Source organism: Aspergillus luchuensis, chromosome 1, assembly GCF_016861625.1.
Source record: "Aspergillus luchuensis IFO 4308 DNA, chromosome 1, nearly complete sequence".
Classification (NCBI taxonomy): domain Eukaryota; kingdom Fungi; phylum Ascomycota; class Eurotiomycetes; order Eurotiales; family Aspergillaceae; genus Aspergillus; species Aspergillus luchuensis.
Window position 1 is genome coordinate 2544315 of NC_054849.1, and position 14407 is coordinate 2558721.

The 14407-nt window shown below is 51.4% G+C and overlaps 6 protein-coding genes across 6 annotated transcripts; 4 read left to right on the forward strand and 2 right to left on the reverse strand.

Moving 5' to 3' along the window:
* Positions 1–226: 226 nt before the first annotated feature.
* Positions 227–570, reverse strand: AKAW2_10874A (uncharacterized protein; the record flags this gene model as incomplete). The annotated part of the gene is made up of 2 exons (XM_041692034.1): positions 227–403; positions 478–570. 2 exons carry the CDS (start codon positions 568–570, stop codon positions 227–229), a joined length of 270 nt encoding a protein of 89 aa, XP_041537594.1.
* A 1341-nt stretch (positions 571–1911) lies between these two features.
* On the forward strand, positions 1912–2211 carry AKAW2_10875S (uncharacterized protein; the record flags this gene model as incomplete). The annotated part of the gene is made up of 1 exon (XM_041692045.1): positions 1912–2211. One exon carries the CDS (start codon positions 1912–1914, stop codon positions 2209–2211), a length of 300 nt encoding a protein of 99 aa, XP_041537595.1.
* A 1101-nt stretch (positions 2212–3312) lies between these two features.
* GSY1 (glycogen [starch] synthase) lies at positions 3313–5457 on the forward strand (the record flags this gene model as incomplete). Its single annotated transcript, XM_041692056.1, has 3 exons — positions 3313–3777; positions 3843–5205; positions 5258–5457. The coding sequence occupies 3 exons, from the start codon at positions 3313–3315 to the stop codon at positions 5455–5457; spliced, it is 2028 nt and encodes a 675-aa protein (XP_041537596.1).
* A 1600-nt stretch (positions 5458–7057) lies between these two features.
* On the forward strand, positions 7058–8272 carry NMT1_1 (NMT1/THI5 family protein; the record flags this gene model as incomplete). Its single annotated transcript, XM_041692067.1, has 4 exons — positions 7058–7092; positions 7168–7339; positions 7391–7540; positions 7601–8272. The coding sequence occupies 4 exons, from the start codon at positions 7058–7060 to the stop codon at positions 8270–8272; spliced, it is 1029 nt and encodes a 342-aa protein (XP_041537597.1).
* Positions 8273–8598: 326 nt separating this feature from the next.
* Positions 8599–10546, reverse strand: AKAW2_10878A (arylsulfotransferase family protein; the record flags this gene model as incomplete). The annotated part of the gene is made up of 2 exons (XM_041692078.1): positions 8599–10077; positions 10142–10546. 2 exons carry the CDS (start codon positions 10544–10546, stop codon positions 8599–8601), a joined length of 1884 nt encoding a protein of 627 aa, XP_041537598.1.
* A 1453-nt stretch (positions 10547–11999) lies between these two features.
* On the forward strand, positions 12000–14210 carry AKAW2_10879S (uncharacterized protein; the record flags this gene model as incomplete). The annotated part of the gene is made up of 1 exon (XM_041692089.1): positions 12000–14210. One exon carries the CDS (start codon positions 12000–12002, stop codon positions 14208–14210), a length of 2211 nt encoding a protein of 736 aa, XP_041537599.1.
* Between the last annotated feature and the right edge of the window lie 197 nt (positions 14211–14407).

Consider the following 14407-nt stretch of genomic DNA (forward strand, 5'->3'; position numbering starts at 1 on the left):
TTCCACTACACCGACACTCGAACACTTTAGTGTAGACAACTTCAGTTCATTTAATTATTTCATTTCATTCGACCTCAACCCGGAGGTCATCATCATCATCACCTTCACTAATAACTAGTGAAAGGCATGATATAGTATAGACTGTTAATACATATCCACCCAAAGAGGTACCTAAACCATGATAATTCATGCATCATAATCCCCGAACTCCAATGCTTTTATAGTCTTATGCTTTGTGAGCCCCCAATCCCTTCTTATCGCCCAATGTCTTGGGCTCGTGGCCGCCCTTTCCACTACCGGACTTGTTCGGACCTGAGCTACCGCCAATGCTGTACTCGCCGCCGCTGCTCTGGGCGGCCTCAGGGAGGGGAGCGGTGCGCTGGACGCGGTTGAGGTGGTCGTTCTGTAGCAGAATTAGCAAACACACACTTTTCTTCAATGGAAAGATATAGTTATGGGAAAGGAGGATGAACGTACGGCAGGGTTCGTTCCATGAACCTTGGTCTCGCCGGCCTCAATGGCGTTGTCGGACTGGATGACTCCGTTGTCGTACTCGGCTCCGCGGGGCATTTTGATGGCTGCAAGGTAGTACTAAATTAGTATGATCACGCAATGGTGTATAGCAAGTATACTATAGCGTACCTTGTGTATATGTATATGTAGTAGTAAAGATGGAGATAAGGTTTGCGTGTGGGAGTTAGATAAATTGTTGTTTGTTCTGAATCTCGAGTCTGAATGAATGCAATGGAACAGTTTACTGCAACCTACTTATATCCAAAAGTCCAAGGTGATGTGTTCATCGATTCGGGGCCCAGATTGTTGGCGTTGACACCATCGTGAAGTCATCGGTGCCGGGTACGGGCCCACTTATGATCTCATCGATGGGTTTGGGAAGGACAGGTACCATCTTACTATGATCAAGTAAAGGTTGGGGAAGTGAGGTAAATGCCATGTTTTAATTAAGGTGATGTTCTATTTTCAGAGGTATTTCTTGGTACTTGTGATGGGGCTGTGGTTGTGGTTGTGATGTTGTGTGTCTTGGCTGCCTTGGTTCAGTTGGCGGCGGGAGGGTTTTATGTATGCCGGTTTGGGCAGGTAGGTATTTTAGTCTTTTTTTTGGTATCTACAAAGTTGTATATGTGCTACGAAGGCAACATAATATTTGGTTTCTAGTAAGAGAAACGAGGGGGATAATATAATAGCTCGTAAATTGAGATGGAAGGAATCTCAGCGGATGAATGGTCTGTCGGGTGTACCTACTCATTGGGATATCTTTGGACAGCAGGATGCCATTGTGACTTAAATTTTCATTAATTCAATATTCAAAATCAACAGACTTCTGGCCGATTGTTGATGAGGCGAGAATAAGCGACAGGGGTTGGCCGTGTTGTTTAATGCCTCCCACGTGGTGGGATACTCGAATAAAGCATCCTGCCCTGCGCTAACAGCCAGCCGTCGTGATTCCGGGTCTGAGGGTTATTGAGTAAAAGTTCAGGGACCATGTTATACGCCTCACCAATACGAAGAAGTACCAAGGTACCATCTATGGCTGCTACATACCACGTGCAAAGTGGCTACATACGACTTGAACTCACCGAAGTCAATATCTGGCTCAACTATGACATCGCCGGTGTGCCAATGTCTCACCATCTTGATGGTCATATATGGCCTTAGCTTGCATACAAGGCAAGCAAAGCACGGATACTCGCCACCGAGCTATATAAAGGCGCCAGTGCGCCGTTCGTGGTATGTAGGCTGCTCTGAAGCTCACTGGCGAAGAATGCAGATCTGGATGCGGATCGTAAACCTATAGAGGGAAGCGCATCCGCGCGGGGTAGCTATCATCTCGCAGATGTGGCAGAGCTGAACATTATTTGCTGCAGCAATGGAGCTTTGACGCATTGAACTGATATGCACACAGATAGCTCTCCATTGCAGCAAATACTCTTTATGAACCAGGGGAACACCGATATCGCCCTTCGGGACATACCGTTGTCGGTAAGCTTTGTCGAGGACAAAGCGCAGACCAGACCATATTTAGACATTGCTCAACGAAGCAGAGACACGCGGTTGAGAGTATCGCTGGTTGCATTGGCATATAATCATTGTGAAAGCCATTGCAGCGAATACGAAGCCAGTATGAAGTGGTCTCCCGCGGAGAACCCTGCCACCAGCATCACTATGATAATCTTGCGATCTTCCCGCCCATGATTGTCGTTACGGTGCAGCTGGTGGCTGCAGGCAAGCGAAGTGATACGTTGAGGAGGGCCCGAGGGTTTATCGGCGGCCCCAGGCAGCCAGGCCGGGCGTCACATGAGACTGGTGACGTCACGGGACGACAGCTTTCCCCAGATTTGCCCCGAATTGGTCCAAGCGGAGACGAAATCTGGTACGTGTCTTGAGTGTGAATATATGGTTCTTATCAAGGAAAGAGTTCGTTCCTTTTCCGGTTGCAATTGATTTCTTCCCCAAATGGGGAGGTAAGAAAGATAAGAAAAAAAAAAAAAATTCTCTTCATGGGTTCCTGACTGAGGGGAAATTTTCAATTTCGCATTGTGCCACCAACAAGCCGACACTGAACCCCCTGTAGGGAGGCGGCTCGACTAGCTCCCAACAATGTAAAACTTCTCTTTCCCCTCTCCCTTCTCTTCCACCAAGCTGTAGGCGCGATGGACGCGCAGATAGCAGGGTCGTGCAAGTCCGAGCTTCCCAGCTGGAACGTTGCAACCCATCATCATCTGGTCGGATGATTCTGCAATCGACAGACCAACCGGGGTTGTCCCCCCCTTCAGTGGTCCATCAAGCCAGAACCGGGGATGCGTCCGTGCAACTCCAAACCTTGGCTATAGCACGGGGGCCCTTCGGTGAGCTTTTCCCGGCACCCTGGTCGGGCCATTGCGCGAAGGATGCTGTCTCGTAGCGTGAATTGAACCTGTTGGAGGAAAGGGAGTGAAATGAAAAGAATCGGAACCCCCTCCTTGCGGTCCAACCACTTGCTCCCTGCTTGATTGATATTCCCTTCGTTTTCCCTTAGTTTCTTTCTTCCCCCCCCCGCCACCCGTTGCCTGTTCTTACCCCCGCACGTCACCTCAACTTTTCTCCTCTTCCTCGAGCTTTGCTGAGCTTGCTGCCCCCCCGGATGCGCTTGTCCCTCGTGTTCTGCACCAGTTAAAGATAATTACTTTTACCTTCTCCTACCTCTCCTACAGCTCCGTCTTTCTCTTTCTATTCTTCCTTGCTTTCTCTCCTCTCGTTAAGCCATTCATAACCCTTCCAGCGCTACAGTTCCTCTGAGCGCTCTCAAAAGCAAGCATGGCCAGTGAGGATAATGGCCAAGAGCCCATAAAGCGCGATGTTCGCAATCACATTCTATTCGAGGTAGCAACGGAAGTGGCCAACCGGGTGGGAGGTATCTACTCGGTGCTCAAGTCTAAAGCTTCCGTGACCACTGCAGAGTATGGCGACCGTTACACCCTGATCGGTCCTCTCAATCGTGCTTCGGCGGCTGTAGAGGTCGAGGAGTTAACTCCGTCAAATCCTCGCATGATCGAGACCATCCAGTCCATGAAGGAGCGCGGGATCGAGATTGTCTACGGTCGCTGGCTGATTGAGGGTGCTCCGCGCGTGCTTCTTATCGACACAGGCACTGGTTACAAATATCTGGACGAGTGGAAAGGCGATCTCTGGAATGCAGCTGGTATTCCGTCCCCTTCTGCCGATACCGAGACCAACGAAGCCATTGTTTTCGGTTACCTGGTGGCATGGTTCTTGGGAGAGGTACGTAACCTAAGCGCATGGACCGCTGACTGCACGTGCGCATATGCTAATGATCTTCAACTCAGTTTATCGCGCATGAGCGTCGCCGTGCAGTGGTTGCTCATTTTCACGAATGGCTTGCTGGTGTTGCCTTGCCGCTGACCAAAAAGCGGCATATGGACCTGACGACTATATTCACCACCCACGCGACCTTGCTCGGTCGGTATCTGTGCGCCGGGTCGGTGGACTTCTACAACAACCTCCAGTACTTTGATGTGGATGCGGAAGCTGGCAAACGAGGGATCTATCACCGCTACTGCATTGAGCGAGCTGCCGCACACACAGCTGATGTCTTCACGACTGTGTCGCATATCACGGCCTTTGAGAGTGAGCATCTTCTTAAACGGAAGCCTGATGGCGTGCTGCCCAACGGACTGAATGTGAAGAAGTTCTCGGCTGTCCATGAATTCCAGAACCTACATTCGCAATCCAAGGAGAAGATCAATGATTTCGTGCGGGGTCATTTCTATGGCCATAACAACTTTGACCTGGACAATACCCTCTACGTATTTACTGCCGGACGCTATGAGTTCCGAAACAAAGGAGTGGATATGTTCATCGAGGGCCTGGCACGTTTGAATCACCGTCTGAAAGAGGCAGGTTCTAAAATGACCGTCGTCGCGTTCATTATTATGCCTGCTCAGACGTCATCCCTGACCGTTGAAGCGCTCAAGGGCCAGGCTGTTGTGAAGTCTCTGAAGGACACAATCGAGATGATCGAAAAGGGCATTGGGAGACGAATGTACGAGCGGTGTCTAGCATGGAAGGAAGGCGACAACATGCCGGACGAGAAGGACCTAATGGCTAGCCAAGATCGTGTGCTACTGCGCCGCAGACTCTTCGCCATGAAGCGGCACTCCCTGCCTCCGATTGTCACGCATAACATGTACAATGATCACGAAGATCCCATTCTGAACCAGATCCGTCGTGTTCAACTTTTCAACCATGAGTCTGACCGGGTCAAGGTTGTCTTCCACCCGGAGTTCCTGAACTCATCTAACCCGGTGCTACCCTTGGACTATGACGACTTCGTTCGGGGTACCCATCTTGGGGTGTTCCCCTCGTACTACGAGCCTTGGGGATACACGCCGGCTGAGTGTACCGTGATGGGTGTCCCGAGTATTACCACAAACCTGTCTGGGTTCGGTTGCTACATGGAGGAGTTGATCGAGAATTCGTCCGATTACGGCATCTATATTGTGGACCGTCGCATGAAAGGCGTCGATGACTCCGTTAATCAGTTGACGGAATTCATGTTCAACTTCACCCAGAAGAGTCGGCGCCAACGGATCAACCAGCGGAACCGGACAGAGCGTCTGAGTGACCTCTTGGACTGGAAGCGCATGGGTCTGGAGTATGTCAAGGCGCGGCAGTTGGCACTCCGTCGAGGTATGTGTATCTCCAAGCCATTATATGTAAGAGTGCTCACACAGTTATGCAGCCTATCCTTCGTCATTCGGCACGCCCGATGATGTCTACGATGTAATCGGTGGCACGGAGCAGAAGATATCGCGACCCTTATCCGTACCTGGCTCCCCGAGAGATCGTTCTGGTATGATGACTCCCGGGGACTTTGCCTCCCTGCAGGAGGTGAAAGAAGGCTTGAGTACGGAGGACTATGTCGCATGGCGACTGCCGTAAGTCCACCATCCCAGCTCCCCGGTGTAGGAATGACACAAGGAGCATCGATGCTGACGACTACTTTTATCTAGTACTAGCGAGGAAGAGGAGCCAGATGACCGTTACTTTCCGCTCACCCTACGCACGAAGAAGAATGCCGACCGTCCGGCGTCGCCGCTCGATCAGCTGTCAGTCAATGGAGACAGTTGATCGACTGACAGGATAGCCCAGCGCGACAGCCTGGAATTCTGAATAACTTGCATGTCCGAGGTACCGTTCTTGGTGGAATCATCGTGTTCGAGTTTACTTGCTCTCCCTAATCGCCCGCGTGTGAAATACTGCTTTTGGTCACCCCCTTGCTCTTTTATCCAAAGCGAACTTCATTCAGAAGCGATGGTAGCTGCATATTAGCCCGTCGCTCTGGTCAGCATGGCATTTCACTTTGTTGTTCCCCTTTCCGTTCGCATTGCTCATTCTCTCCATTCTTGCATTGTTTTATCCCTCATTTGCATATGTCATCAACGTTGTAGCCAGCGAATTTGTATCTTCTGATTGGAATCTACCGCAGTAGGTCCAGGTTGAGATAGTCGAATGCACGATGAAGATTATGTTGTAGCCCTACGGTCCCAAAATTCTCACAAGCTCCGAGCTACCTCCATTGTGTGCAGCCCACCGACGCAGTAACCGATAATCGGCCCCGTGGAGAGCGACGATGCGCAAGCAGCTAGGCTGATCATCCGATCCGAAGCAGAGTCAAGCAGATCCTTCCTCAAGAGTGTCTAGACCCGCCAGCCGTGACCGAAGACATCCGGTTGTTGAGACTAGTCCAGCCAACCATACAGAGTTGAGTCATCATAACCTTGTCCGTTGTGCTTCCAAGCGGGTCTCGAAGCGGGGGAAAGGATGCGACAAGGTTCATGATGAGGTGGTTACTGCTGGAGACCCGGAAAGAACGTCAGGAGCACACCACTCCGGTGAGAGAGACTCCAATGAGACATCTGTTTCGTTTTCGTGGGGGTCCTGGATGTTGTTCTCGGTGAGGGAAGACGACGCGAATCGCGGATAACTAAGTTAGTGGTGGGGTTTAGTCCAGGGTCTCGCTCGACCCCGCCGCTTCCCATTTATGCCTCGTCTTCTCCCCTCCTTCACTTGCTTTCTTTTTCCCTCCATCTTCCAATCCTCTCACGATCTACTTACACTTGTACTCTTCCTGAACAAATTACTACTACTTCTCCCTTTCTTCAACAACTTCCTCACCAACCGTCCGGTACGACTCACAATGAGGCCGCGCACACAGGATCAGACTCCGGGTCTTTTCGCTATGGGTTCAGATGGGTCAAGGTATCGTACAATAGTATAACAGTCACTGCTCGCGCATGACAGGTGTTCGACTCGTGCTTCTGCTCCTTTCCCCCCGGGTTTGGGGACAGAAGCGCGGTCGTTCTGAGATTATACTGTCAAAACTTGATCTAGATAATACTAGCGAAAGGACATGCGTGGCACTGATTGTCCCCTAATTATTGGACCTACAGAAAGATGAGAGGGATCTCGCATCCCTCTCTGTTGCTGACAGTTTCCAGACCTTTGCAATTACCCTCGACCTGAGTGTATTTGTGCCAAGATGTCTACTGACAAGATCACCTTCCTGACCAACTGGTATGGATTGGGATCTCTTTGTTGATTGCTTGAAACAGGTCACAGAATATATGCTAAATGTTGCTTTCTTTCAAGGCACGCGACCCCGTACCACGCCCCCTTGTACCTCGCTCAGAGCAAGGGCTACTTCAAGGAAGAGGGCCTCAAGGTTGCTCTCCTCGAGCCCAATGATCCCTCCGATGTCACCGAGATCATCGGCAGCGGCAAGGTTGACATGGGCTTCAAGGCTATGATTCATACCCTTGCTGTATGAGCCATCTTTCCCTTTTTCCACATTCAGCAGCTAACCAAACAACAGGCCAAGGCCCGCAACTTCCCCGTCACCTCGATCGGCTCTCTCCTTGACGAGCCCTTCACCGGTGTTGTCTACCTCAAGGACAGCGGAATTACCGAAGACTTCCGCTCCCTGAAGGGCAAGAAGATCGGCTACGTCGGCGAGTTTGGCAAGGTTCGTCCTCTATACCCTCTTACTAAACCCACCACCATATCCTAACCAACACGCCCCCAGATCCAAATTGACGAGCTCACCAAATACTACGGCATGACCGCCGACGATTACACCGCCGTCCGGTGCGGTATGAACGTAACCAAAGCCATCATCCGCGGCGACATCGACGCGGGTATCGGCCTCGAGAACGTCCAGATGGTCGAGCTCGCTGAATGGCTCGCCGAGCAGGGCCGGCCCCGCGACGACGTGCAAATGCTGCGCATCGACCAGCTCGCCGAGCTCGGATGCTGCTGCTTCTGCTCGATCCTGTACATTGCCAACGACGCCTTCCTGGCTGCCAACCCAGAGAAAGTGCAGAAGTTCATGCGGGCCGTCAAGCGCGCTACAGACTACGTTTTGGCTGAGCCCGCCCGCGCTTTCGAGGAGTATGTGGATATGAAGCCGATCATGGGCACTCCGGTTAACCGGAAGATCTTCGAGCGGTCGTTCGCGTACTTCAGTCGTGACTTGAAGAATGTTAGTCGTGACTGGGCTAAGGTGACCAACTATGGAAAACGGTTGGGCATCTTGAGTTCCGACTTCGTGGCTAACTACACCAATGACTACTTGTCGTGGGGACTGGATGCTGATTCCATTGATCCCCTTGGTGATCAGAAGCGTATGGCCGAGTTGCAGAAGAAGGTCGCTGCTGAGGGTGGTTATAAGCGGTTGGAGGTTGCTTCTGAGGCTTGATTGATTCTCGGGCAGCTCGAAGAAGGAACCTGCTCGCTTGACACTCTTGGAGCAGAGATGAATCTTATGTAACGGTCGCCTTACGAGTCTAGCTGGATGTGCTAGCTTACGCACTCTTTTAGTATGACTACAATCTAAATGCACTTTATCATACGATCTTTCCAACAGAAAACCAACCAAATTCTCTCGTAGGAGACCATTCAACCTATGGAAGTAAATCAACCCACGCTATATGCTCTAAATCCAAATGACAATTAAGATATAATGCTGTACACATGATCTACTCGCTAACATGCAAGTACAAAATCAAAAGAAAAGAATTACCATCACCTCCTAACAACATCCATACTCCCCGCCCTCTCCACATCCGGCCCCGAACCCAACAACTGATCCCCCAGCAATGCCGAAAACTCAACACTATCCTCCACCTCTACATCACTCAGATCCTCGTCTCCATCAAAGCGCTTCAAAGGCTGGAAATTTCCGCGTTCCTTATCTTTGTCGTCTCGCCGACGGCTCCGTAACCACGATATAAGATAGCCCTTCTTGACTCCGAACCACAGAAACGCGCCGATGGCAGCCGTGGAGAACAACGCAATCGTGAGGAATGTAAAAGCGGCATAGATTTTGTCACTATCGCCAAAAAAAGGGTCGTCGCTATCACCACTCACGACGACTGCTTCGTTGGAAGTAGGGTCCCATCTTGCCAACTTGCTAGCGGCAAGGGTCTCGCCTTTTGCGCTGACGGCGCGGACGCGTAGGTACTTGTATTTGGTGTCGTTCGGGATGGGGATTACTGTCTCGAAGCCGTCCTTTGGAACGGCGGATAGGAAAGTGGGCTGTGCTGTTTCTGAGATCTTTTCGTTGGTGCCTTCTAGGACCCAGTGTGAGACTTCGGTGGCGCCGTTCCAACTGGCTGCGGCGCGATAGGCGTATACTTCGAAGTCCGGGAGGGTGTTCGGCTTGCCGACCCAGGGGTGTTTGAAGGTGCGGTAGGAGACGACTTTGCCTGTGTGGAAGTCTCGTCCGGGTGCGAAGTGGGCGTGGCAGAGGACTTCGCCATCCATGCTGAATTCTGTCCATGCGGCGCTGAAACCGTATCCGACTAGGACGTTGCCGCTGTCGAGGACTTGGATGGAGCCTTGGGATTGGCTTTTGATCGGGTATTCGTTCCAGTACTCGTGTCGGACTTGCACGGTCATGTTGGTTTCGTCGATGTCGAGGTAGAGGCCTCGACTTGGGTACTGGGGTGCGCCTCTGCCGCGAGACGAATTGTCAAGGAGGGTGATTGCTGTGCCGTTGTCGCGGAAGCGGGCGTGGTGTTGCCAGGTGAAATTAGTAGCTGCGCCGCCTGAAAGATCGGTGAAATTGCTTCGCTTGCCGCCTAGAGTCCAGATGGTTTCGCCTGTGTGACCGTCGATATAGATCAGGCAGTTGCAGTAGCGGGCTGAGACAAGAAAATTGCCTTTGGCGTCTTTGTCGATGCTGTTGATGTGAAAATAGTCCCACGGGCGTTCCTTATCCTCCCCTGCGCCTTCGCGACCTCGATAGACGTCGGCGATGTCGAAGTGTTCGGAGGCTCGCCATTCGAAGAGGAGCTCGTTCGTCTCAATGTTGACTTCCTGGAACGTGCCATCCCAGATCCAGCCATTCTCAGGACCGCCAGCGACCCGGATATCTGCCGGGCGGATGTCATAGATGGTGTAAACTGCAGTCTCGTCGAGGGTGATGTGGAACTCGTGAAGATCTGCTGCAAGCCCATTCGCACCACTGAGGGTGAAAGCTTCCTGGTACGACGAGTCGAGCTTTATTTGGAGACTTTAGTATTGCTTTGCCCCGTTGCTATGCGGAGTAAAGAAGGTGCCGTACCATGTAGTATGTGCCCTCGCCGTGTCCCACCTTACCGTCGTCGCCCACCCAGAACGTCAAATAATCCTGGCCCTTATAGTTGTAGACATTGAAGTTGTAGGTGTGGCCGTAGGGCTTCGTCCAGATCAAGCGACCCTTGTGGTCTAGGATCATCGGCCCGGGTTTATGCACGCTATACCCACGCGGAGAGATGAAGTAATACTTGTCATCTCTGCATTGTGGCCCATACTGCAGAAAGTTGACGGCTGCGCCTACGGTGGAAGTCGAACGGTATGTCTCAATGGGCCATGATCCCAGTCTACCCTGTTCGTACAATTCAGAATCGAAATAGGGTCCTACATCTGCCAAGGCAGAGGCCAGGAACAGAAAGGCCGCTAGCGCGACGGTTAGAGTGCCCGGAATCATGGCGCAAGGGGCAAATACGTCGGGCGCTCAGGAGACATGTGTTGAATTGTACAGAGGCGGAGCTGTTAATTAAAAATGGTGCCTCAACGGCGAGTACAAGATATGAATGATAGTCAGGAGAAGAAAGACATGATGATTATAGGGGAGGACAGGTAGGGGAACGGGCACGATTTTCAAGACCTCGATGGGGGCGCGGGAGATCCACCGTGCCCATCGGTAGTGGCTTGCTTCAAAGCCGGCAGCAGCAGACTATCCAGACAATGGCGGGCTAAATGACGAGATACTCTTCTAGGCTAGAATTGTAATGGCCAGAGCAAGTTGTGAATTGATTCATCCAACGAGGTAGTGGATGCTGTTGGGTATGTTGAGGAGTTCCCGGTGATGTTTTCCTTGTTGGGTCAGGCGCGAATGTCCCACAGCAAAGAATGAATGGAACAAGAAGCTCTGCCGGCCATTACTTTCGCTCGGATCCCCTCAATGGCTGGTATCTGCTCTTTATCGTCCCACCCCTGTATACAGGACACGGAGTTCCGATGGGATAAGGGTAACGAATGGGATAGCTCTGGCATGATACAAGCCTCTTTGATTAAGCCTTTTAGCTGGGACTCTTCAACCAACTAACCAAGCACAACTGGATGGGCACCGTCCCACTCTGTCCGACGTAGCCAGTTGGTCCTGCTCGATAATAATAGTCTCCAATCCCCAGTGCCTATTGGAGGTCCTGCACTGGTGGTTTGGACGAGTCCGACTCCACTCGGCGCCACAGCTTTCTGGCTAAATTGAATTAGATTGGATTTCTGCTGAGGGGTATCAAGTCCTGCCCCAGGAAGGTATGGGTAACAGTATATCGGAACTGACCGGGACGAGGAGGTCATGCTCATGGCCAGAATTTGCTAAAACCCAATGCAGTCTGTGTAATGAAGTGGTAGCAAGGATAGTTGAGGGCGAGTTGAAGATGTAGTTGAAGAAAGGGCAGGTACAGGTCAGGTGCTGCCCACGTGGATGGATCTTTACCTTTCATTTATCCAAAGTGTCTATCTCTCTACATTGCTGGTCTTCTCTTCTAATAAATACAGTATCACAACTCCCAGCACGACAATCTTAAGGATGTCAACGTCATATCATTTCTAACTCCGAGTATATTCTGTCTAGCAAGAACTGCAGAGCCGATCCCTTCGGCAACGTTTGGCCCGAGATGTGGTGCGGAGATCGGCACGGACATCAGTGTTCTCAAGATCGTGGCATCTCATTGCTGGGTTTGATGTTCGCTGCCCGTTTTGATTCGTGGAATGCCCTCTGTGAAAAAGCGCTGTAACCCCTCTGAATTCACGATGGAAGTTGTGAGGGGTGTGCAAGGTTTATAAGAGGCAAATCGAGGCTACCATGAAAGTCGACTCGGGAAAATGCTGGAAGATGACATTTCCGCTACGCAGACTAGCACCGCATCGTCATTATGCGGCCTTCACTAGCCTTGACGAGTCTCAGCCTAGTTCCTTATCTCTTCTCCAACGTCGGCGAGGCTAGGATATCCCCGAAGTCTCCACATCCATCCCCCATTGACCGGGCACAAGTAGTATCCAGGTTCAATCCTCGCCGCAATGCCAGCTCGACGAGCACCCCAATGCAGGTGGGAAATGGGGACTTTGCATTCGGAACAGATATTACAGGGCTACAGACCTTTCTGCCATACGGTATTCTTTCTTCCTGGGGATGGCACAATTCGTCACTGCCTGCGAACTCCACACCATCAGATTTCACGGGATTGGACTGGTGGACGCATGACCGGCTGGTGAATTATGATATGCCCAACCCTGCAGAACCAGAGATTTCTCAGTGGTTGATTGCCAATCCACATCGTATCAACCTGGGTCGTATCGGATTGGCTTTCGGCGGAGATTACAGCAATTACACTGAAGAAGACCTGCAGAATAAGTCGCAAAAACTGGATGTTTACCAGGGTATTCTGCAGTCTAATTTTACTATCGATGGCCATCTGACCACCATTACCACCATTGTCGACCCCAGCTCGGACACGATAGCAGTGCGCTTGCAATCCGAACTGTTATTGCTAGGCCTTTTAGGAGTCTTCTTTGACTATCCGTATGCTACAGACGAGAATAAGTTCGAAGCCCCATTTGTTGGGGATTGGAACGCTGTCTCGAATCATACAACGGTCCTGCACTATACAGGAAATGGTAACCAGGCCCGGGTGCAGCACACCCTCGACAACACCACCTACTACACCACATTGCAGTGGAGTGGTAGTAATGTATCTGTCGCCAGAATTCCCAATTCTCATCGATATGTCGTGCAGCCGAACGGTAACCATACGAGAGCGTTCGAATTCACAACAACATTCTCTCCAAATGATGATTTCCCGTCCTCTTCGCTATCTTTTAATGCCATCATTGCACGATGTCAGCAATGGTGGACAACCTACTGGAAAACGGGCGCCTTCGTAGATCTGACGGAAACTGCGAATGCAACAGCAGATGAAATCCAACGACGCGTGATCCTGTCCCAATACCTGCTAGCAGTCAACGAGGCCGGACATGATCCACCGCAAGAATCAGGTCTGGTAAATAACGGGTGGTATGGCAAGTTCCATATGGAGATGTATCTATGGCATTCCGCTCACTGGACTCCCTGGGGAAAACTCCCTTTACTGGAACGGAGCATCGGTGTCTACAATCGGTTCCTTCCCTCGTCGATGCAAAGGGCAGCTGACCAGGGATATAGCGGCTTGAGATGGGGCAAGATGAGCGACCCAAGCGGGAGATCTGCGCCGGGCGAGATCAACGCCCTGCTTATATGGCAGCAACCCCATGTGTTTTACTTCGCAGAGACGGAGTTTCAGTTCGCTCGAAATGCTGGAGGAAACACGGAAGATGTCCTAGCGAAATGGGACCACATACTGACAGAGTCGGCAGACTTCATGGCATCCTATGCCTTCTGGAACGCCTCAACAAGCGTATATGATCTCGGCCCTCCAATGTACCCCGTCTCAGAGAATACACCACCCAACAGCACTCGAAACCCCACCTTCGAGTTGGCATACTGGCATTTCGGTCTCGATGTAGCCATATCCTGGAAAGCCCGACGTGGCCAGCAAGCTCCGCAAGAATGGAAACACGTTAAAGACAACCTTGCACCACTACCAACCGCCTATACTGTAGATGAAACGACGGGCGACCACGTGCTCACATACGCACTCTACGAAGGCATCCCACATATGTGGACAGACCCTGATACCGTAACCGACCACCCGGCACTCACTGGCATCTACGGTCTCCTACCCCCAACCACAGCGATCAATCAAACACTCGTATCGGCGACCGCAGCCCAAGTCGCCAGTGATTGGAACTTCACGACCTGCTGGGGCTGGGACTTCCCCATGCTGGCGATGAACGCTGCACGGCTAGGAGACGTAGAGGGCGCGGTGCAGTACCTGGTGCACTCGAATTTCCAATTTGACGACGTGGGTATGCCGGTGGGGACCAAGGCACCAACCCCTTACTTTCCTGGAAGTTCGGCCCTCTTGTTGGCTGTTGCGATGATGGCTGGAGGTTGGGATGCTGCCACAAACAGCAGTCAGCAGGACTTTGCACCAGGGTTTCCGGCCCAATGGAATGTTCGTGCTGAGGGATTTGGGCAGATGTTGTAGGACGAGGGTGTGACTACTGTACGGTCAACCAATAATAAATGAATAGTGGACAGCTGTATGCAATGTACGTCTCAAGTTCAGCTAATCTATCTCGATGGGGGTATGTAGGGCACAATGTACGGGGATATTATTATGTAGGATTAAGAAGACGCGGCGTAGAAGGGTAGGCGGGTATATCATTCCTCCGAAGAAAAATC